The 23,353-nt window shown below is 51.2% G+C and overlaps 1 protein-coding gene across 5 annotated transcripts in view; it reads left to right on the top strand.

The window, feature by feature from the left end:
* The window catches only part of MYO7A (myosin VIIA), a 181,379-nt gene extending 162,252 nt beyond the window's left edge, over positions 1 to 19,127 (top strand). For all 5 annotated transcript variants that reach the window (XM_043527899.1, XM_043527904.1, XM_043527883.1 and 2 more), the window contains 9 exons: positions 786 to 891; positions 3,973 to 4,086; positions 6,070 to 6,157; positions 7,131 to 7,237; positions 9,234 to 9,419; positions 10,239 to 10,355; positions 11,545 to 11,628; positions 14,129 to 14,248; positions 15,809 to 19,127. In XM_043527899.1, the coding sequence (XP_043383834.1) occupies positions 786 to 891; positions 3,973 to 4,086; positions 6,070 to 6,157; positions 7,131 to 7,237; positions 9,234 to 9,419; positions 10,239 to 10,355; positions 11,545 to 11,628; positions 14,129 to 14,248; positions 15,809 to 15,901 (1,015 nt within the window). In that variant the 3' untranslated portion in view covers positions 15,902 to 19,127. The remainder of the gene's footprint in view (positions 1 to 785; positions 892 to 3,972; positions 4,087 to 6,069; positions 6,158 to 7,130; positions 7,238 to 9,233; positions 9,420 to 10,238; positions 10,356 to 11,544; positions 11,629 to 14,128; positions 14,249 to 15,808) is intronic.
* Positions 19,128 to 23,353: the final 4,226 nt, after the last annotated feature.

Here is a 23,353-nt window from a genome sequence, read left to right on the forward strand (position 1 = left end):
GCGCTATGGATAAAAAGCCAAGTAGTATTAGTCTGGCTATCCACGCATTCCTAATGTACCCATCGCTGTGATATCCAGGAGCCAAATAAACACATTCTCTCCCTTCAGAGCTCTGCTTAACCCTTGCATCTAGTAAGAGGCCCATAAAATCCTCCATGGCTAGGCTGCTCTGGTGCTATGACAGCTACTTACTATAATAACCACACCTCACTGGCTGTGACCTTGAGCTCCCTCTCGCTGGTCATTGTAGCCACCTCTTGTCTCTCTTCAGACACTTAGACTATCAGCTCTTTGAGACAGGAACCATTCTTTTGTTATATATTTGTACAGCACCTAGCACAATTCAGCCCTGATCCTGCTTATGGCTTCTAGGCGCTACCATAATACAAATAATAAAATAAAGTAGGGCAGAAGAATCCTTGCCGTGACTGCTTTGTCTGCTCATATTTCCATGGGCCGTTCTGGGGGAAGGTAGATTGGATATGAAAACTACAAGATTTATTCATTCCTGTACCTAACCAGAGCAGCAGCCCTAATAAATCATAGATCTTTCAGCCCCTTCTCTGTTGTGTCCTCCTTTTGCTGCTGGATAGCCACGCGGGTGAGCCCTTTCCCAGCTCCTATCCTAAAACCATTTTCCATGTAAGAACTCTTTCCATTTTGTGTTGCTCAAGGGGTTTCATTAGGTCCCTATGGACGATACTGTTCTGTTTCTGTCAGGTATAAACGTATATCAGCAGCGAGTTCTCCAGTGCCATATTCACGGTAAATCTCCTGTCTTATAGGAATGGCTCCAGGAAGTATCCTCCCCATCTGGTCGAAGTGGAGGCAATTCAACACAAAACCACCCAAATCTTCCACAAAGTTTACTTTCCCGATGACACTGATGAGGTAAAAGGGAGGGAAAAAAATCTGAATTCCTGCGGGACAGACTTACGTTTTCTCTAATTAATGCCCAACCTAGGCTAACATCAGTTCTGGCTCGGGCTAGGCTTGCGTAAGACCATGGAGTGCAATAGCGAGTCATAGATGTGGACGCTTAGCTGCACGGATCAAAATCAACATGAGTTTGATTCATTGCCATTTCAATTCAGGTTTTCGAAACATAGACCCTGTTTCTCTTGTCTCTTCTGCTGGCGAAGTTAATAGAGGGACACCAGTGTCAATCTCGGAGGCGGGAAGCGGGACCAAAGCCACCTCTAATTATAAAAGGAACAAACCTGATGTGTGAATGTGAAAACATGTACCCTTTCCTCATATAGGTAGGGGTCTCCCGAATTTGTATCCGTGAAAATCGTGTCACAGACCGTGAAGTTTGTTCTCCCCCATGAAATCTGGTCTCCGGCAGATCTGAAGGCAGAGGGGAGAGCGGCAGCTGCTGGCCAGGCACCCAGCTCTGAAGGCAGTGCGGCTGCCAACAGCATCGGGGAAGTACGGGTGGCCTGGTATGGTATTGCCACCCTTACTTCTGTGCTGCTGCTGGCCTTCAGTGACACTGCCTTCAGAACTGCTGCTCTCCCGCCGCCCAGCTTCAGGCAGCACCGCCGCCAGCAGCAGTGCAGAAGTAAAGGTGGCAATACTGGGACCCCCCCCCCCCCCACAATAGGCTTGTGACCCCCTTTGTGTCAGGGGCCCCCAGTTTGAGACATGCTGTGGAGAAATCGCACATTTTTCGTGGCTTGGTCACAGCATAAATAGCAAATTTTGTGGATGTGCAACACATCTGCAAAATCTGTTATTTATGCCGTGACCAACCTGTGAAAAATGTGTTTGATTTCTCCACAATTTAAGTAGACCCCCTACATATAAGTGTCCATCCCATTCCTTCATGCTCTTATCTCAACTAGACTGTCAGCTCTTTGTAGCCAGCAGCATGTCTTTTATTGCCTGCTAAGCACCCTGCACGCTTATGGAGATGAACAGGAATATTTATGCATGAGCAGCTTTGTGTGTGCAGTTCCTGGCATGTGCCATTCTTGCACACTAGCACTTAGTACTGCAGGAATGCACGCACAATCTTGTTGTGTGGATTTGCACATCTAAACACTGTTGCTGGCAGGTACAAGACACAGAAGGTGATGAATGCCCAGACAAGTGAGTGCTTGTACAAAGCTGGGCATGCACAAGGGGAGATTAGGGAGTGTCCCCCTCTGACAGGGTGGCCCCATGTCGTAGTCTGTCATGGAGATCTTCGCAGCCACACTGAGATGTTATGTCTTTAGAATTCTTTCCATGGGCAGGTCTTCACTACAGCTCTGAGATCAATCCACTGGCGGTCGATTTAGCAGGTCTAGTGAGGACCCGCCAAATCGACAGCAGATCACTCTCCAGTCGACCCCTGTACTCTACCTCCAATGAGATGAGTAAAGTAAGTCGACGGGAGACTTTCTCCCGTCGACCCCCCCCCGGCAGTGTAGACCCCGCTGTAACTCGACCTAAGGCACGTCAACTCCAGCTATGTTATTCACGTAGCTGGAGTTGTGTAGCGTAGGTCGACTTACCGCGGTGGTGTAGACATAGCCTAAATGTGACAAGAGACAAGCCAGACAATGGTTTACAGACACATCTTGGGCAGCCCAAAGGCAGACACAGTGGGGACTTGAATGTTAGATGGGTTAGCCACCGATGCACCCATGGAGATCTGCACTCTAAAGGCTGCACAATCAGCTGGGTTATGGGCACAGCAATGGTGTGACACTCTGAATACCATCAGGTCCTGTGCTATTTAAAAGGATAGCCAGGAGCATGGAGTCGTACTACCCCCAAACAGCAAGAGGCATGTGTGCCCTTCCTGGGTAGAATGATGTCTGCAGGCCTGGGGCATCTCGAGCCTATGCATAGGCCCAGTGTAGTGTCTCTCCCTTCCTCTCATTGCACAATGAAACTGCATTTCCTCCCGCCCTGAGAACCAACAGCAGCTGAAAAAAAACCCCAAAGCCCTGTCCTGTGCAGATTTGTCCCCCTTTCACTGATTTGGGGGAGGGAGGGGTCTCAGTTGTAGGGTGCCCGCATTGGACTTGATTCACAGAGCTGCAGAGCACCCACAACTCCAGCTGAAGTTATTGGGAGCTGGAAGTTGCTCGGCACCTCTGAAGGTCAGGAGCCAAAGTAGCTCAAGGGAGGCCCACAAATCACTGATCACTGGTCAAAAGTGAGCCCCGGGAATGAGCGGAAAGGTAGGAACACCCTGAGTCTCTGAGGCCGCAGAAGCAAAAGCTGAGCACTGACTGCTGCTCAGAATAAGGAGAAGAACTGGAACGTGCTGAAGTAGGGAGATCTTAGGCATCGCCTTTCTCCCCTTGAACAATGGCAGTGATATGTTAGCACAGAGGTGGGCAAACTAGACCAACCTGCCCGGCCCCTGAGCTCCCGGCTGGGGACGCTAGCCCCCAACCCCTCCCCTGCTGTTCCCCCTCCCCCGCAGCCACGCCGCCGTGCCCCCAGAGCTCTGTACCGCCACTCCTGCCGGGCAGCTCGGTGGCGTGGCTGGCTCCAGCATGGTAAGGAGGCAGGGAGCAGGGGGTTGGATAAGGGGCAGGAGGTGCTGGGGGGCAGTCAGGGGACGGGGAACGGGGGCGGTTGGATGGGGCAGAGGTTCTGGGGGGGCAGTCAGGGGATGGGGAACGGGGGCGGTTGGATGGGAGGGGGGCTCTGAGGGGGGCAGTCAGGGGGCAGGAAGTGGGAGGGGGCAGATATGGGGCAGGGGCCAGGCTATTTGGGGAGGCACAGCCTTCCCTACCCGGCCCTCCATAAATGTTCACAACCCCGATGTGGCCCTTGGGCCAAAACGTTTGCCCACCCCTGTGTTAGCATCTAGGGGGGACCAGGAAGAATGCACAGAGAAGCAATGGTGTAACTCAGCAGGACAGCTCTGCCTCTGTGCAAAGAGCACCTCTAAGTTCCCCGCGAGAGAGGGTACCCCAGGAATGAACAGCGAGGCGGCTGAGGTGTGGGTTCCACCTCTCTTTGCAGGCATTTGAAGTGGAGTCCAGCACCAAAGCCAAGGATTTCTGCCAGAACATCTCCAGCAGACTGCTGCTGAAGTCATCGGAGGGCTTCAGCCTCTTCGTCAAAATCTCCGACAAGGTGAGCGGCGCAGAAAGCGATCGGCCACGGATCGAGCAGCTCTGCGCTGCAGAGCCTTTGTTGTGCCATGTCCCGCTGGGGTAAATCATCTGCGCTCTGCTGAAGCCGGTGGAGCTATGCCACTTTACACCGCCTAAGGGCCTGGTCCATTGCTCCTGAGCGCCTCCCTGGATCTGACCCCTGGAGATTTCTAGTTAAAGGGCCAGGCAGTCCTGCAGCCCCTACTCACAAGCCTCATCCCACTGAAGTCAAAGGGGTTACTAATGGGAGCGTGTACAGCTGATGGGAGGGCTGCAAAACTGGGTTCTGCGGGAGCTGGCTACATGATACTGTCAGGATGGGGTTTTCCAAAGCACCCAGCGATGGCCTAAGTCTGCTCCAGTTCACATCAATCCCATCCCAAGTCAGTGACTTCAATCCAGGCTGAGCACTTTGGAAGATCCCACTCTACAGCTTCAAGGCCTGATCCTGCCCCCCTTCCTGACTCCTGTGGCAGTGCTGGTGTGCATAAGGATCGCAGGACAGTGCCCTTAAATTCTGTAACATCTTGCATGCCAGTTGCATCTCAGACTGCTTTAGAACATACGAACAGCCATACTGGGTCAGACCAATGGGTCATCTAACTCAGTATTCTGTCTTCCAACAGTGGCCAATGCCAGGTGCTTCAGAGGGAATGAACAGAGCAGGGCAATCATCAAGTGGTCAATCCTCTGTCATCCACTCCCAGCTTCTGGCAGTCAAAGGCTTGGGACACCCAGAGCATGGGGTTGCATCCCTATCTTGGCTAGTAGCCATTGATGGATCTATTCTCTATGAACTTATTTAATTCTTTTTTGAGCTCCATTATAGTTTTCGCCTTCACAACATCCCCTGGCAATGAGTTCCACAGGTTGACTGTGCGTTATGTGAAGAAATACTTCCTTTTGTTTGTTTTAAACCTGCTGCCTGTTAATTTCATTGGGTGACCCCTGGTTCTTCTGTTATGAGAAGGCTTAAATAACACTTCCTCATTCACTTTCTCTGCACCAGTCATCATTTTATAGCCCTCTAGCATATCCCCCCTTAGTCGTCTCTTTTCCAAGCTGAAAAGTCCCAGTCTTTTTTAATGTCTCCTCAGATGGAAGCTGCTCCACACCCCTAATGATTTTTGTTGCTCTTCTCTGTACCTTTTCCAATTCCAAACTATCTTTTTTGAGATGGGGCGACCAGAACTGCACACAGTATTCAAAGTGTGAGCCTACCATGGATTTATAGAGTGGCATTATAATATTTACTTATTATATGTCCCTTTCCTAATGGTTCCTAACATTTTGTTAGCTTTTTTTTACTCCTCTGTGGGGTTAAATCATCCAAAAGGCAGATAGTCTGCTACAAATGACCAAGGAGAGAAGTATATAAATGCTTTGTGGGTTGAATAAACTGAAGCAATTATTTACAGGATCAACAACAAAGAACAGTGGTATTGTCAGCTGCATAACCAAAGGCATCACAGAGCCAGGAGCTGATAGCCCTCCCTATATGGCTCTGGTCCAGCCGGACCTGGAATATTGGACCAGACAGATAGTGACCTTTTAGAGGGGAGCAAGAGGACGGTCACGCTGCTGAATAGACTGATTTACAAGGAAGGATTAAATGTGGTACACAAGAACTGTCCAGAAGCAATGGAAAGATGAAGGGAGATGAATTGATTAGGGTCGAACAAGAGAAGATAACTAGGAATAACTGGATGAAATTAGGTGAAGGACAGCGTAGAAACAGCTAGGTCAGCATTAGCTTTCTGATGGTGAGATCTGTGGAAGCCTCACCATCTGAGATATTTAAAACCAGCATGGGCAAGGCACTGCAAGACATACTGGAAGAAATTATCCCCCAGTGGCAGAGGGATGGGCTAGGCTAGCCCGCATAATAGGCTTTTCTCCCCTATAATTCTCTGATTAGCTATTGTTTGGTTGGTTTTATTAACAGTGGGATGTGTTTCCACAGGTTATCAGCGTCCCAGAAGGAGATTTCTTCTTTGACTTTGTCAGACATCTTACAGACTGGATAAAGAAAGCAAGACCTGCAAAAGATGGTAATAATGTCACTCTTCTGTTTTGCTGCCATTTCCTCTCCCAAGTAGAGTGCTGGCCAGGGAGGTCTCAGAGAACCCATTGAAATCATTTTTAAAAGGCTCCTCTTGCCCACCATAACATGATGAAAACTACATCTGTAATGTGTTTGGCACCGTATAATGTTTGGGTCCTGGATGTTCATGTAAATCATGTCAGCAGCAACTCTGCACCTAAGCAATGATCCATTCTTGGGCAGAGAACAAACTTTTACTCTTGCTATCCATAACTTCTAAAAAGAACTGCACAACAGCTAACACCCAGCAATTCTCCAAGCTCTGACTACTTATACATTCAGTTAGAGGGCATTTAGTGTCTTTACATTACTTAAGACTTTATATTGCCACCTGAAAACTCCCACTTTAATCCTGTTCCCATTTCTATTAAAGGAATCAAGAATCTTCTGTGGTCAGACAGGTCACAGGTGCCGAGGGCTGGCAAGGCAGAGATCAACTAGACCATGCCTCTAAATAAGTGACTTCCCCTGAAGGTTGAAGTTTTGTGGTTGCTGTCCGGACTTTGGCAGATGCACAAACTTTCTGTGCTTTTAGCATTGCTTTGCTAGCTGAATTGCAGCTCCATTAACTGGCCCCAAGTAATTTTCCAGAAACTGCCACAATACATTGTAATGCTGTTGCTATGAAATTAAATCCATCCTCCTTTCATTCAAGATTTGCAAGTGAATCCAGTGCTTATTTAAGTGAAAGCTTGAAGACCACTAATTTAAGAGGTCAAAGAGCAATTTAGGCAGCCACTCTGTAGCCAACGCACTTCAGTCATGGGCTTTAACACTCTTGCTATTTCATCCCTGAACCTCCTGCATCAGAGACTGTGAATTGCTCCAAGGAGCGAGTGTCTCTTTTATACAGGTTTCCATCTAGTGGTTGAAGCGTTTGTTACAAGCCTAGTCAATGTTGAACGGATTCCTTTTTGTAGGTATAGTGCCTTCTCTCACATACCAAGTGTTCTTCATGAAAAAACTTTGGACAAACACCATGCCTGGGAAGGATTCAATGGCAGACTCCATCTTCCACTATTATCAGGTACTCCATGAGTTTACAATACTGCGGGAGGTCTGGGTGACTTGGGGAACTAGTAAGAGGATAAAAACTCCTCCTTCTACATCAATAGCTCAAATCCAACTCACACTAGTAGTGACAAATAGAGGTTTCCATGCGCTGGCTGGACTGGAGGTCTTAGTCCAGCTCCTCTTGAGTAGGTGTCGCCATCAATGTTCCCTCTAATTTTTGACAGGCCGTGTGTGCAAAAAATGTCTTCGGTGCAAATTGTTGTGCTTCTGTGCAAATTTTTTTGCGCATGGTGTTTCGCCATATGCACAGGGTTTAGGATCTGTGTGCACATGCGCACAGCTTAGAGGGAACAGTGGTCGCCATCATAAAACCGTGGGTCAGAGGCACTAATTCGCCCTCTTCTTGGCAGTCTCAGCAGAGAAGCCGCACTCTGAATAGCCTGAGATTTTTCATCTCTTTCATGTCAAGGTGATCTGCTCAGGTCAGATTCGAGTGGCAGAGACAGGGCAGAATGCCGCACCGCTGCTGTACTTGTTCTGCAGCTAAAGAGAGGTCTCTGTTCCTCTGGGCTGTCTGGCCAGCTACTTTCAAGTGTGACATTCATACGCACACACCATTGATTACAGTCATTCTTGATAAAATGGTTGTTCAAACACGAACGTGCCTCCTGCTGATTATGTCATACAAGATCTTGTTGACAGAAGAGGGGTACTTTTTAAATCATTTTCGAGGTTAGATAACATAAAGGGGAACTGGAAAGCTTGATTTGAATAAAAGAAAAAGCCATTAGATTCCAAATGATCCCCCTCAACAGCTGAGCTCCTCTGGGCCAACACAAGTGACAAAGTGCGTTAGAGTATGAACTAAAATGGCCTTGGCCAAAGCAGCCTGGCTGAGAGATGAGCATCTAGTGGTGGCCGAGCTAGTCCAGAGCTGGTGCTTTAACAAAACATTTCCACCCGCCCCAGCACAGTGATGATTTCAGAAAAATATTGCAGTTCCCAGGCAATTCCTCCGTAACTAGAGAGGGTCAACAGCAGCAAATGCCATGAACTCCCCTGGGGAATTCCCCATATAGATTGAATTTACCTGGGAAGCACTTAATTATCGCTGTGATGGCAGCCATACAAGAGATCTTTAAGATTGTAAGAGGTAAATGGTGCTGTCAGTTACACCTCAAGGAACTGGCTGTAACTCGCATGGTGAGAGGGCAGAAGGCGGGTGATCAAAGGAAGAAACAAACAGGAGTAAAATAAAGCAGGGAGAGGCCTCAGCTGCATTCCATCTGCCACCAGCAGTGCGGAGGGGAAGACTCATTGGGGATGAGCCTGCCTGCCTGGTGCCTGAGAGCCAGGCTCAGAACCAGAGTCCAGCCGATCCACAGGTCTCGCGGGGTTGCAGTTCAGGAGCAGGTTTTGGTTCCCCTCATTTTGGGCCAGTCATGATGTCGCGCTTTAGGTTTAGATCTGGCTTCACCGAGGCTCGGGCTCTGCAGATCCAGTGTTTTACCCGGGACCCATCGCTAAGATTCAGGTTTTTCACTCAAATCCCCAAAGCTGTTAGACTTGGGTTCATTTCAAACGCGGGGCAAAGATCAGGTGAGACCCTGTTTTATTGAGCCCAGATTCCTGGCCGCAGTAGCGCAAAGGGTCTCGGTCTGGACTTCGTGAAACCCCCCCTCCCCCCCACGGCCACCAACCATTGTGCCTTTCCAGTGCTTCTGAAGGGGAAGGGGGTCCCAGCTAAGTGGGGGTTCCAGGGGTGGGTTGGGTTGTGGGATGGAAAAGGCTGAAGATCACTGCACTAACACAGCCAGCTTTCAAGCAGCTTCCTTCTATAGCTGCTGACCTGCTAGATTTCCCTTAGCCAGCATCTACGTGGCATTTGTCTTGGGATGGTTGGGTGCTGCCATTCAAGCAGCCTCTGTCTCTCGGGACGAAAGGACGTCTGTGAGAACCTGGATGTTTGTGACCGCCCCCGTTACCTTGTGAAACGCTTTCGTGTGCAGGAATTACCAAAGTACCTGCGTGGCTACCACAAGTGTACCCGGGAAGAGGTCTTACAGCTGGCAGCTCTGATCTACAGGGTGAAGTTTGAGGATGACAAGTCCTACTTCCCCAGTATCCCCAAGCTCCTGAAGGAGCTGGTGCCTCAGGAGCTTCTCCGGCAGCTCTCTCCGGACGACTGGAAAAGGGTAAGGAATGGCCTGGATAACACCAAGCCAGGCTCAGAGAGCGGTGCTGCGGGTATAGCATCTCGACAAGCTTGTGTGACAGCTGCCATCCTGTCCAACACAGCAGGGACTGAACTGGGGACCTCCAGAGCTAAAAGCATGAGTGCAACAGCTTGAGCTAAACCTCCCTAGGTGGGGCCGTAACAGAATCGATGCTCTGCCAACCGTGCCCAGAGTGGGACTGGTAACTCACTCACACTAGTAGGTTACACTTACACCATAGGTAAGCAGCGCTTAGGGCCCAGCAAAGATCAGGGCCCCATTTTGTGAGGCACTGTAGAAGCACATGGTAAGAGACAGTCCCTGTCCTACAGAGCTTACATTCAAGACAGACAAAGGAAGCGAAGATTGATTATCCCTGTTTTATGTGTGGAGAACCAAGGCACAGAGAGATTAAGTGACTTGTTCCAGATGAGACCAGGAGTCAGAATCAAAGCTGGGAATTGAATCCAGATCTTCCATGCGCTAGCCCAGTACGTTAACCACAAGACTCTCCTTCCTCACCCTGGAGAAAGCACTTGTGGATAGTCAAACCTGTACTGGCTGGAAGATGGAAAAATAACGTATAAGGTCTTTTCAGGCTCCTGCGTCTGCACGGGCATAATAGCGAATGGGCAGGTGAGGGCATGGTGGATTTCTGTTAAAACAGGCCGGCAAAGTCTGATGTTTTGTGGCAGGAATAACATGACATCTGTGTGTCATGATGCTCTTTGTATTCAAATGTCCTAGTTCCCAGGTGGTCTGGCAAACCCTTCAGTAATGTCATGTTGTCCTTTGCAGTCCATTGTGGCGTATTTCAATAAGCATGCAGGCAAAACAAGAGAAGAAGCCAAGCTTGCCTTCCTAAAGATTGTCTTCAAGTGGCCTACATTTGGATCAGCCTTCTTTGAAGTGAAGGTACAGATTTCATTGTGTGTGTCACCTGGCAGGAGCAGGAACCCCGGGAAATGGCTGGTTCTCGCAGCTCCTCCCCCTGACAGAGTAGAAGGATTTCTAAAGGGAAGCACTGATGGCTGTTTGGTGGCCACTGCCTGGGCCACGTAGGCTCGTTTGCCAGCCTGCTCCCTCTAATCAGGTACTTCCATGGTACTCATCATTGTCAGAGGACCTCCCACTCATGAGTGGATCTGTCCTCTGTGTGGGAGGGCAGTGCTACTTTTGCCATTTTACAGATGGGGAACCGAGGCACAGGGTAGAGTGAGACTTTCAATGGGACTTGGGCTCCTAAGCCACTTAAGAGCTTTTGAAAGTTCTATTTTAAGTGACTTAAGTGACAGCCAAGGAGTCGATGGATGAGCCAGGAATGGATCTCCGGTCTCCCGAGTCGCAGTTCATTGTCCTAGCCACAAGACCTTGCTTCCCACCCCTTGACTTGATTCTTCCTGGATGAGGTGGAGGCAGAATGGCTGGGTGTGTGGGGAAGCCTGCGTTGTCACTGCCCTTATTGGGTCTGGGCTGCAGGACTGAGGCCTTTGGGAGTTAGGTGCCTCCATACCTTTGAGGATCTGGCCCTGAGTCTCCAGAACTGTCTGCCCAGCATCTCTGACCAGCACTAAGGAACCTAAAGCCAAACGTAGGCCGAGCAACGGGAAATGATGCAGTTGGCCCAGGATTCCTTCAGACCAGAGGTACTAAGGACAGGAGAGTCAGTGCATCAAGCAGAGGTGATCTGAGGAGGGAAGGGCCACCTGGGGTTTCCCACTGCATCCCAGCTCACCCAGTCCACGGGCAGGATGGCTCCCCTACCAGCTGCTTCCATTGGCAAACTGGGCGGGGAAAGAAATGGAAAAGAAGGAACTTTAAAGCCGCCAATCGCTTACTCCTTAAAGTCACCAGGTGTTTGAGGTGGGGGTGGGGAGTCTCGTCATTGGCTGGATGGCTGTTACCATAGCAGTGAAGAGGCTTGATTTATTTTGAGCTTCCTTAAAAGGATAAACTAGAGCGCGCCCCATGTGCGAGCTAAAACGCAGCGGGATTCTTGCCATGAGGATGCTCCTTCCATTGCTCTGACTGAAGGGGCCCTCAGCCGCGAGTTGTCCGCTCTTCCGGGCCTTTTCATGTGAATGCTTCTTCTCGTTTCTAACAGCAAACTACTGAGCCAAATTACCCAGAGATCCTTTTAATTGCCATCAACAAGCACGGAGTCAGCCTCATCGATCCCAAAACCAAGGTAAGCCAGACACCATCAGTTACTACCTGCGAAAAGCTCAGCCATGTGCAACGGGGCTGTGTGCCTCCCAGGGCTAACATTAGCAACCTGGGGTGGGGGGGGCGGGTAACGTTAGGCATCTAAATAAATGGCCTGATTCTTGAAGGTACTGAGTCTCCTCCGCTTCTTGTGAGGTCGCCAGCAGCTGTGGGCACTCAGCACCTTGAAAAGTCAGGCCACGTGGGTGGAAGTCTGAACACTTTGGCCGTGACTCTGGGGTTTCTGAAAGGGACACGCTGACACAAGGTGGGGCTCACCGCTCCTGCCATTGTTTGCACTGCAAGTGCCATGGGCCAGGTTTGCACATGAGTCCATTGTGAGGGTGCAGATGCACTCTGCCCCAGCCACGATCCTGCCTGGACCTCCCTGATGTGCAGTATCCCTTTGGGTGCTGCAGCATGATACCCCATGTGCTCAGCTGGCTAGTGTGACAGAGGGCAGAGCTATTGCTCCCCCTCTCTCACCTCCTTCCCTGCTCCCCTTGGGATTGTTTGCTCTCCTGAGTGCAAAGATTGCAGCGATTGGATGTGCAAACCCTCTCCTGGTGCAGAGGCAGTTCCCTTTATGTTGTGCTTTTGTGCCTCCCAACAGCTGCACATGGCCCAGCCCCAGCTAGCCCTGTGTGCAAAATGTAGGGTGACCATACGTCCCATTTTGGCCAGGACAGTCCCCTTTTTAAGCTCTGTGCTGGCCATTCCGACTTTTTTGACAAAAACGGGCCTTTGTCCTGTTTGCTCTTCCTAACTGATCAGTTGGGAAGAGCAAACGAACAAATGCCAAATTTACCAAAAACGCTGGGTCCGCTGCCCCCCTTAGGGGGGCGCGGAGGAACGTTGTAGGGGCAGTGACGCGAGGGGCCAGGCAGAGGGGCTCGGGGGCTCAGCCCCAGGTGTGGGAGGTACAGGGCTTGACGGGGGGTCAACCCGAGCCATGGGTGGCGCAGAGCTCAGGGGGATCGGCCCTAGCCCCAGGCAGCGGTGAGGGGGCAGCTCTGGTGAGCCCTGCAGGCAGGGGGGCGGCTCGGGCAAGCCCAAGGCCATTCCGTTTTTACTTTAGGAAATATGGTCACCCTAGCGAAATGGCTCTTATGTTTAATGGAAAGTGGTGTTAGGTACACACATCTCAGGAGTGTGTAGCCTGCCTGGCTAAATGATGAGGAAGGGAGACAAATGACGGCTGCCATTTGTAAACAGCAAGGCAGGGGATTGTTTAGGGTGGCATCAGGGGCTACAGTTAGGCCCGATAGGATGAAATGAAGACATGGTCAATTTAGGCTGACTATCAGGAACAGCTTCTGGAGGCTGAGCCACATTACGCTGTGGAATGGTCATCCCAGAGCAGAAGGCCTAGGACAGGGGTGGGCAAACTTTTTGGCCCAAGGGCCACATCGGGGTTGCAAAACTGTATGGAGGGCCAGGTAGGGAAGGCTGTGCCTCCCCAAACAGCCTGGCCCCCGCCCCCATCCGACCCCTCCCACTTCCTGCCCCCTGACTGCCCCGCTCAGAACTCCCGATGCATCCAACCCCCACTGCTCCTTGTCCCCTCCCGGGACCCTCTGCCCCCTAACTGCTCCCCCCCCGGGACTCCACCCCCTATCCAACCCCCCCTGCTCCCTGTGCCCTGACTGCCCCAACCCCTATCCACACCCACACCCCCTGACCAGCCCCCCTGGAACTCCCATGCCTATCCAACCCCCCCATTCCCCATCCCCTGACCGCTCTGCCCCATCCAACTGCTCCCTGTCCCCTGACCGCGCCCCGCCCTGAACCTCCACCCCATCCAACTGCGCCCTGCTCTTTGTCCCCGACTGTCCCCTGGGACCCCTGCCCCTTATGCAATCCCCCCTGCTCCCCGCCCCCTTACCATGCTGCTCAGAGCAGCAGTATTGGCAGCCCCGACGCCCGGCCACAGCCAGCTGCCCAGAGCACAGTGGCTCTGCGAGCTGAGACTGCAGGGGAGGGTCCAGGGGCTCGCTTCCCCGGCTGGGAGCTCAGGGGTCGGGCAGGACGGTCCTGCGAGCCAGATGTGGCCCACGGGCCGTAGTTTGCCCACCTCTAGCTTAGGAGCACCATTGCTTGGGACGTGGAAACCTAGCCTGGATAACGCACCAGTTCCTTTCCTAGTCCTTCATTGTTGTCAGTGAGCTGTGGCTCAGACCCGGAGAGGGGCCAAACTTAGATGACCTCCTGCGTAAGCCCTGCATCAGAATTGCCTCGTGGCTCAGACCCATGGTCCCTCTAGTCCTCGGGCCTGTCTCCAACAGCAACTGTGGGTTACAGGAAAAAGGCAAGAACCCCCACTGATCTCTCCCCCTCTGACCTCTCAGTTTCTGGTGGGACCATGTCACCTCAGGAAATGCGTTTGGTTTGTTGGGGCGGGAAGCCCAGAGGGAAATGAGGGGTTAGCCGCTGGGGGTTCAGCACATGTTCAAAGTATCTGACTGTCCTTCTGCGCCTCTTAGGATATTCTCACGACTCACCCCTTCACCAAGATCTCCAACTGGAGCAGCGGCAACACGTACTTTCACATCACCATTGGCAACCTGGTGCGGGGAAGCAAACTGCTCTGTGAAACGTCACTGGTAAGGAGAGTTCAGGGCTCTCGCTCAGTCGCTGAGCACAGAGAGCAAGAGGGGGGATCTAACTGAAGGCTGAACCTCCAAAGCCGCACCCCGGGTTCAAATCCTCTTTTCGTGTCACATTGCCTGTGTCCGAGCGTCTGGGCCAACGGGCTTTGAAATGGAAGAACAGCAGTGTGCGGCAGAGAATTAGTGAGCTCACTAAACATGTGCCCCACATGGGAGCTCCCCTTCCCAGCCCTGCAAGCTACGGCGAAGACATCACTGGGTCTAGCACAGCTGTTACTGGTGCGGGACTAAATCGGGCTTCAGGCAGGGGCAGTGTTGGAAGTAATTCTGCATTTTGGAAAGGGGGGGGGGGGGCAGGTTTCTGGAGCCGGCTGATTGAAAAGGAAACTGCAGCTGTTTGAAGCTGCTCAAAGGCCTGGGATGTTGGACTAAATCCTGTGGAGACGGATGGATGGGGAGAAGGCAAGCGAGGTGGCCAAGTGTGCAGGATAAATTCATTTATTCACTCCCTGGCTGTGAGGGCAGGAACAGAGGCCATAAGCTGAGCTACGTACTCACAAGGGCCAAACCCTCTGCTGGTGTCAGTGGAGCTGCACCGATTTACACCAGCAGAGGATTGGCACATAGACTCCATTTCAGCTTTGCCCAGGGCAGTAGTAATGGCTTAGCCTGTTACCCCGACTGACGTCCCTTGTCAGTGGGTGAGGGCTCTGAATGTTCAGCCAGGTTAGTCACCAGGTGCTTTATAGCAAGCCAAACAGGCAGCGTCACCACCGTAGCAATCCGGTGCTGTGCGCTCTGGAACTGACTAGCATGCTCTAGACTTAGTTCAAGTCTTCAATCCAGTACCAAGCTTCTCTGCCCACCATCCCGTAGTGAACCAGAGTCAGTGATACTCCGTCATGGCTTGCTTTGGGTGACGGGAGAGCATCACCGTCTGGTTTTTAGCTCTCCGCCCCCATCGGAGCAGAGGAATTGCCAGACTGGATCAGACCCGAGCTCCATCTAGTTCAATATCTTGTCTCTGGCCATAGCCAGCACCAGCTGCTACACAGGAAGATGGAAGAACCCCACTGTAAACTGACATGGGGTAATCTGCTTGCACATGAGGTCTGACCCTGATCTCTAATAGGCCGAGATTAGCTTAAGCCCTGAAGCATGAGGTTTATATCCCTTCCAATATTTATCACCATTAATTATAATTACTCTGGAGATTCTTGATATCCATATAATAATCAAAACCCTTTTTGAACCTGGCCACAACAACTTCCTGTGGCAGAGTTTTCCACAGTCCAATTATGCGCGTGTGAAAAAGTATTTCCTTGTATTGATTTTGAACTTGCCATCTTTTCATTGACTGACTGTCCCCTGGTTCTTGTCAAAGGGCGAGGCCTCTACCAGGCAAGGTTCAAGGTTGTGGTGGTGGGGACGCGGAGGTGGGTCGCTGATGAGCCTGGTAATCGTTCATACCAAAGGCATTCAAGGGACGTGATCCGGCGACCAGCAGTTATGCTGTCTGGGTGACGTGTCTGATCTCTCATAACTTCCTACCAGGGCTACAAGATGGATGACCTCTTGACCTCGTACATCAGTCAGATGTTAACAGCCATGAGCAAACAGAGGAGTGCAAAGGGCAGCAGCAAGTGAACTGAAAGAAGCCACTGGCAGGTGGCCATGGAGCTAATTCACCAGCTGAGGCCTGTGGGATATCCCTGCAGCTGGGGCCGAACCTTTTCTGCCCAGATGTGGAAGATGATCCGGACCCCATCAGAAAGCTCATCCGATTCTGACCTTGAGGGCTCGAGTCCCATTTCCCCTTCCAGCGAGGATGACTATCTGTGATGCTGACTTCCAATTCTCCCCTCCTCCCTAGTAAGCCCTGTTTTAAACTTCTAAGCTTTCTAGGTGACAGACAGTGACTGATCAACAGAGAAACTCCAGCGGGATGTTTACTATCAAACCAAATGACTGCAGTTTGCAAAGGATTGTGGGAAAGAGTTGTGAGTGTCGTTTTTAAAAAGGGGAAGGTGGTCAGGGTGCCGTTAAGGGCTTTGGAGAAGTTCTGGGCATCTGAGATTTGCAGATCAGTCACCTAACCCTGCTTCATTGAAAAGAGAAATCCCATTCACTCTACTGGGGGTATCTTGACATTACAACAGAACAAAAAGAAATCCATTTGTTCTAAAAAAAAGCAGAGGGAAAAAGTGCATTTAAAATAGTGGTTGGTTTGTTTCTTCTTAATCCTAATTGAACAGCCTGTACCACGGCAAAGCGATGATGGGAGACCGGCGCACAATGTTGGAGATATTTAAAGGTTTCATTTCTTATTCTTGTATTTATTTATTTTTTAAAGAGAATGACGGTTTCTGGGACGCTGGCTCTGGGGAAGGCCCCACACAGCTCCAAAGGCTTCCCCCAATAGAACCGCTCACACACCCAGCGCCCCATTGTCAAAAGGATGAGACTGAGCATTCAGAGGTCACTCGGTTCTAATTAGGGGTGGCCTAAAGTTCAGCATTAAACCCCTACTCGGCAGCATGGAAACTAGGCTGCTAAAGACAGCTGACCCCGCCCTCTCCGCCCCCAGAATGCACCTTGCAGGATCAGGCTCTTAGGTGGAAGCCTGACTGTGGCTTTAGGTCCTGAGAGGTGGACAATGTTGGCTAGGCCATTGGCTGTGTGAAACGCTGCAGAATGGATTTGTTCCACAGCCACTTTGTAACAATAGCAGGACATCCAGAGGGAAAGCAGAGCCCGTGTATAAGAAAAATAAACCGTGTCTGCAGACAAACCTCCCATCATCCTCTGCACCTCCGCTGCTGTCTGCTAGGCTGTAACAAGTATGTGTTCTGTGTCACGCTTCTGCTTACTATTTACCCTCTGCATTTCCTGGTTTGCTTCAGGTGGGACACTCTGATGGGGATGGGAAGCTTCCAAATTCTGGGACCGTCTCCCATCTCTGCAGTAGACTAACCTAAAACTTTGGCCCCGGCCAGCCCCCTAGGAGCTGAACTTTGTGGCTCGGCCCCACCTCTGATTTTTAACTTTAGCTCTGACCCATTGTGGCAAAGGAAGGTTGAATAATTGGACCTGGCTATAAACATAGGCCTAGTTCCTGATGCAAAGTTCATTAATTGGGGGCTAGCAGGAGAACGCTACTGAAAAGCAGAGAAACTTAGGAGGATGCCAGCTCCTGTGTTCAGTGCCTCGCCCCTGAGATCACAGGCTATGCCCACCTCAGCCTGACAGATGATCCCAGCATTCGCTCTCCGCTGCGTCTCCTAGCACCATTGCGTTTCAGCTGAGAGTAGACAGTCACTGTGTGTTTTTAGGAGGCCTTACACTGCTGTGATATGAACACAGCTAAACCACCCAGGCTCACTGTACTGGGCTCTAGAACATACCTAGCAGCAAGGGCCACGCCACTGCTCAACAAGGTGGTTTGGACCAAAATTCTGCCCTGAACTCTGAGTCAAAGAGGGTGTCTCCTGCATCGGTGACTAGAAGGGTTAGTGGCACAACTGATCTTTTCTGCCTGTAGCTTCCACGGTTCAATCGAACAGATCATTTGTGTGGGAGCCTTTCCGTCAACTTCAGTGGGCTTTGGATCATGCCCTTGGTTAGCAACCCAAATCTGCCACCTGTCAGTCAGATCCGCCACCAGGCACAGCATCGACAAGCCTGGGCACGCAGCTCTGAAAGGACAGTAGCCCAGACTTGGGTATCATGGCATCAAACAGGAGTTGTGTGTGGCCGACTAAAGGGAGGATGTGGCTGATGCTGTGAATGAAATTTAAGTCGTGTTGTATGGTTGGTTCCCAGCAACCAGCGCTTGAAAGGCATGATCTCAAGGGGCTGTGACAGCAGCTGGGCCTATAAGAATCGGCTGAGGTTGAGTTTTGATTCTGGTGTCACTAACACTGGGTGGGTCTCAGCAGCAATGTGCTTAGTTGGCTCAACACCTTTGATTTGCTTCATACGAGCCCAATCCAGAACAATCGGTGTTGCATTCTCACGCTGCTCGTCCCAACACTCAACTGTCTTCCTCTGACCTTTCCCTCTTCCCCACCGCTCTCTGCCTCGCTCAGCACTCGAGAACACGGGTACGACATTTGCACTGTCTTACTGTCCATCACTGGACTTCGCAGAGAACCAGGTTCCGCACACAGCAGTGCACAAATTAACTTCATTGTTATCTCCTAAACAAGCTGCCCAGGACCATACGTAAAACAGTGACACTGGGCCCTGTTGTTCCACTGTTCCTGCATTTGACATGCATGAGGGGCTGCACATAGACATCTGAAGGCAGAGGATGCAACTTTGGCCTGGTTCTGAACCACTTTCCACCTGTGTAAATCGGGGCGACTTCACTGGTGTCAGTGGCGTTTCCCTGGAGTACGGCCAATATGGGGGTCAGAACTCAGCCTGCTGGGTCACCCAAATCAATCTTTCGTGGCCCTTTTCAGCTACACCCCTCGCAGCAATGGTTCGTATTGTACTCTTGTGAGCCCCCTGTTATTTTGCCCTTCCCGTTGCCTGGCTCTGCAGGCTGCACTAGGCCCCAGCCATTCATTACTCTTGCTCAGTTTGTACTCCGTAAAAGACGATCACTGTTTTCAACGCTACCACGGTTGGGCCACCTCTACTCATTCCACACGGTGCGGGTCATGTAAGCAGCAGCCTGGCGCTCACCCCAAACATGCAGCTATTAGCCTGAGCGTGTGTTTCAGTTTCAGACGTCCCTTTGGGGTTTTTGTGTGTGTGGGTCTGTGTCACACCTTGTGTGTATTAGTGGCTGTTTGTTTATATCCACACAAGCAATGTAACATGAAAACTTACGTCTGTGTGAAATACGCTAATAAAAAAAATAAGAATAGAAGGACTCGTGAGAGGCTCTTTGCAGTTCCGTTCGTTGAAGAGATGGCTACCCGGTGACTTGTTCACGGTCTGTAAGTACATACACAGAGAGAACTGAGAGTAGAGAGCTCGTCAGTCTACCAGACAAAGCCGAAACAAGCTCCAGCGGCTGGAAGCTAACACTAGACGCATTCAGGCTAGACATACGGTGCAAATTTTTAAAACTGAGGTTGTCAAGCTGTCTGGAGGGGGCTCAGAAACATGGGTGCCACCTTAGGGCAGACTGTCACGACACTAGCCCCCAATTGGTTGTGAGTTCTATACTTAAGAGTTCACCAACCAAGTAACAAGTGTGAACTCCTCAACAGCCTTAGCATGGAGTCACGAACAGGCCCCTTGGGCACTCCGGGTTCTCTCTCCCTCCAAGGTAAGGCTGCCTTTGTGATAGAGGGTCCCTTACACCAAACACTATTCAGGGTACTCCCAGTCCCATAGGACCAGTCACTTATCTCAGGTCAGTGGCACCCCAAAACTCTCACCAAAGACAACTTAAGAACAGCCATACTGCATCAGACCAATGGTCCATCTAGGCCAGTAGCCTCTCTTCCAACAGTGGCCAGTGCCAGCTGCTTCAGAGGGAGTGAACAGAACAAGTCAATTATCGAGTGATTCATCCACTCCCAGCATCTGGCAATCAGAGGCTAAGGACAGCCAGGGCATAGGGGGATGGCATCCCTGCCCATCCTGGCTAATAGCCATTGATGGACCTAGCTGCCTTGAACTTATCTAGTTCTTTTTTGAACCCTGTTAGAGTTTTGGCCTTCACAACAGCCTATAATAAGTAACGCTCGTTTCTTTTTCTGAGTTCATAATTAATTATGTGCACAGTTAAAGCAGGTAAACATATACACACAAATGAGTTACAGTCTTTCTTAGGTTTCAGAAGGTAATAGATGCTGTTGTAAAATGCTTAAAAATCTTTGCCGCCCCTCCCTCAGCACCGAAGCAGCATGTGGACCCAGTTCCTTATTATGAGGCCTTTTTAATTCCCTTCCCCACAGTTCAAACTGATGGAAGGTGTCAGTGCCTGTCTCCTCTTTGTGTGTGTGGAGGGTGGGGGCGGGGGGGGGGGGCAAGGGGCGGCAATCACCAAAGTCTTTGTCCTCTTACGTTTCACAATGGCTCGGTTGGTTGCAATGGGACATCGTGTGTGCAGGACCAACACTTCACGCTAATTACCGGTAACGCTTATTTCCTGTTTGGTGAGTTACACGGTTACAGAGGTTTACAGTGCAAACACTCTGCACCACTTTGCACCATGGACTGCAGACGTTAGAAGTGAGACCAAGGCGTGCAGCATCCTACAATCACTTCATCAAGTCTCAATACTAATCACATTCTTAGCAACATAACATCTATTTTAACAACGCTAACACACAGGTAAGCCAGACTGGTTTCCAGCTATGCATTGGTCATAGGGGTCTTGACATGAGCTGGTGTAACCCACACACCATTCTGGGTGTGGTGTGCTGTCCCATCTAGTGGCACTGAGCAGAGAGAGATAAAAGTTGTCTTTTAGCTCATGCGGTAGAGGCTCATGCACTAAGCTCCAGAGGTCCCAGGTTTGATCCCGACGACCGGGATCTGTCAGTGTTACACTGGCACATGGGCTTCCAGCATCCCAGAGGATGATTAACCATTGGAACAGATTACAAAGGGCTGTGGTGGATCTGCTAGCTCCTGGCATTTAAGTCATGCTTGGATGGCTTTCTAAATGCTATGCGCTAGCTCAGCCCCAGGTTGTGGGCTTGACGCAGGCTGCACTACAGCGTGAACCTCTACGGCCTGTGCTGAGCAGGAGGTCAACCTACCATCCATGAGCTTAACAGTCTCATTGGGCCTTGCTCTGCAAAAATAAAAGAGCTGTGACGATGGGGCGAATGATGATTGCTATAAAAATAAATCCAGCACTTACCCCCTTGGCTTCTGGGCATCATTTACAGCAGAAGGGCTAAGGGAAAAACCAGCACCATTACCAATCTTCTGCCTGCCCGAAAACTGAGCTGGTATGTACTTGTATGCCATAGCGCAGGGCCTTTGGCCCCCATCTGGTTCTATAGATACTGATAGTTTAGGGAGTTTTTTTTAAAAAATAGTTCTTAAGGAGGCAAAGAAAAAATTTCCCCTGTGCAGTTAGCCAGGCCTGAACCTATAGTGCAGCACTCTCCTCCATTCAGCTCAACGGAGCGTTGGCTCTGAAACCTAACGATTGATGCTAAAATAGCAATAATAATATTGACTCTCTCAGTGCTGGCAGTTTTATTTAGCAGAAACATGCAGCTATTCAGGGATTGCCTATGGAGCACAAGGTTGGGCCCATAAAGTATCGCCATGTTTTCCTCCCAATCTGAGGCTTGTATGTGGAACACCTGCTGAATTCGAGTGCAACAGCACCAGACTGTGTGAGCTAAAGTTTATTTAAAATAGCAATTACAGTTTACAGCATGCATCAGCATATGTTCAAATGCACGGTTATGGCCTAAACCTGGGAAATGTGCACATGGCTCGTCAGATTATTGCAAAGCTGCATTTAGCGACTCCCATCATGTGCTATCAGCAATCTGGATTTTAAAAAGGTGAGGTGGGGCACAGTTATAAAATGCCTTCTAAAGAGGAGAGCCAGAGAAGAAAGGATTCCCCTACAGCAGACCCAATTAAAGCGAAGGCCAGTGCTATGGAGTGGGCCCCACTGCAGTAAACCCACAACCAGCTACCCTACCTACCTTTCTTGGCCTCTCTCCTGAGATTGACAAGGAAACCAACTCCCCAGCTCTCAACCCCCCCCCACCTCGCCACAGCAGGGGTGATGCACCTTGGCATGGGCTAGCCCCTTACACCACCCCCATGGACCACAGGTATCATAGGCCAGGGGAGGTAAGCCTCCCCTAACCCAAGCCATGGTTCACCTCATGCTCTGCCCTGAGGCCCCACCCTCGCTCCCCTGAAGCCAGTGGGTGTTCAGCTCCAGCCGGCGGCCTGGGGCTTGGGCCAGCCATCAGGCTGGGTGGCCAGGTTGGCCAGAGCGTCTGCGGTGGGCTGGCCGGCAGACGGGGCGGACGGGCCGGGACACCTCCTGCTGCTCAGGGGGCGAGGCTCCAGCTGTGGGGGTGGAGGCTTCAGGGGTCTCGGACACAAGGGGCAGGGCAGGAGGGTCATGCACCACCCATGGGCACCCCTGTCTGTGCTCTACCTGGTCTGTGAGAAATACAGGACTCTATGACCTGGCAAACCCTTCACCAGCCCTCACAAGATCTTCGCCCTGCCTCCTCCCAGCAGCAGCATAGAGAGGCTGTTAAAGCCCCACCGGCATGGCATAGGGCAGCCATACGTGGATGTGCCGAGGCTGGATGGGGCAGACACACATGCTGCATGCAGCCCAGGCTCTGGGCTATTAACTACCTGGGGAAACTCCTTGTCTTACCAACACCCACGCTGATCATAGTATTTCAATAGTCTATTTTTTTTTAAATGCACCATAAAGCCTGTGTGTTTGTCCAGGAGCAAAGAAAAGTCTCCTCGCAGGGATGGAGTCCAGCCCCTCTGGTGCAACACGGGCAGCTTGTGGGGGGACTGAGCCTCAGTGAAGGAAGGAAAGCAAGCGAGCGCCAGCTACTGTGTGTACAATGCAGCCAACGGAACAGACGGTTCGTGTGCAGCAGTTACCGTGCCTTGCAGGCCAGCCTCCCAATGTAAGCTGCCTAGGGGATTGACACACCCGGTTCTCTTTGTCACGTGTAACAGGGTGTCCGGCTGCGGCCTGTAGGTTTGCGCTCTGTGCTGCTCCCTTTCCCTGGGCTGAGTCCTGGGGAGTGTGCGCGCAGCCAAGTGGCAGCTGAGCCTTTCCATAGCCACTGCTGGGACCCCGCCCTCCTGGCTCCCCGCTCTGCAGCAGAGAAGGGCTAGTGGAGCCATGTTCTGTGGCTGGGCTGAGCCAGAGCCTCATGAGATCACCGGCAAGCGGCCCATTGGCTCCAGTGGACTTTGGGTCAGGCCCATTATTCCCCCATCACCCCCTGCTGGCACACAGGAGGCCAGGGGGTGTCTGGCTCCCCACATCCCTCATGCTGTGGTACCCTTGTATCCAGGCCTCCCTCACTGCTGAGAAGGGGGCAAGACATGCTCTTTTCGACACACTGGGCCCCCCACCCTCCCTTCCCGGTGAATTCACTGAGCCGGACAGAC

The sequence above is a fragment of the Chelonia mydas genome, chromosome 1 (genome assembly GCF_015237465.2).
Source record: "Chelonia mydas isolate rCheMyd1 chromosome 1, rCheMyd1.pri.v2, whole genome shotgun sequence".
In the NCBI taxonomy this organism is placed as follows: domain Eukaryota; kingdom Metazoa; phylum Chordata; order Testudines; family Cheloniidae; genus Chelonia; species Chelonia mydas.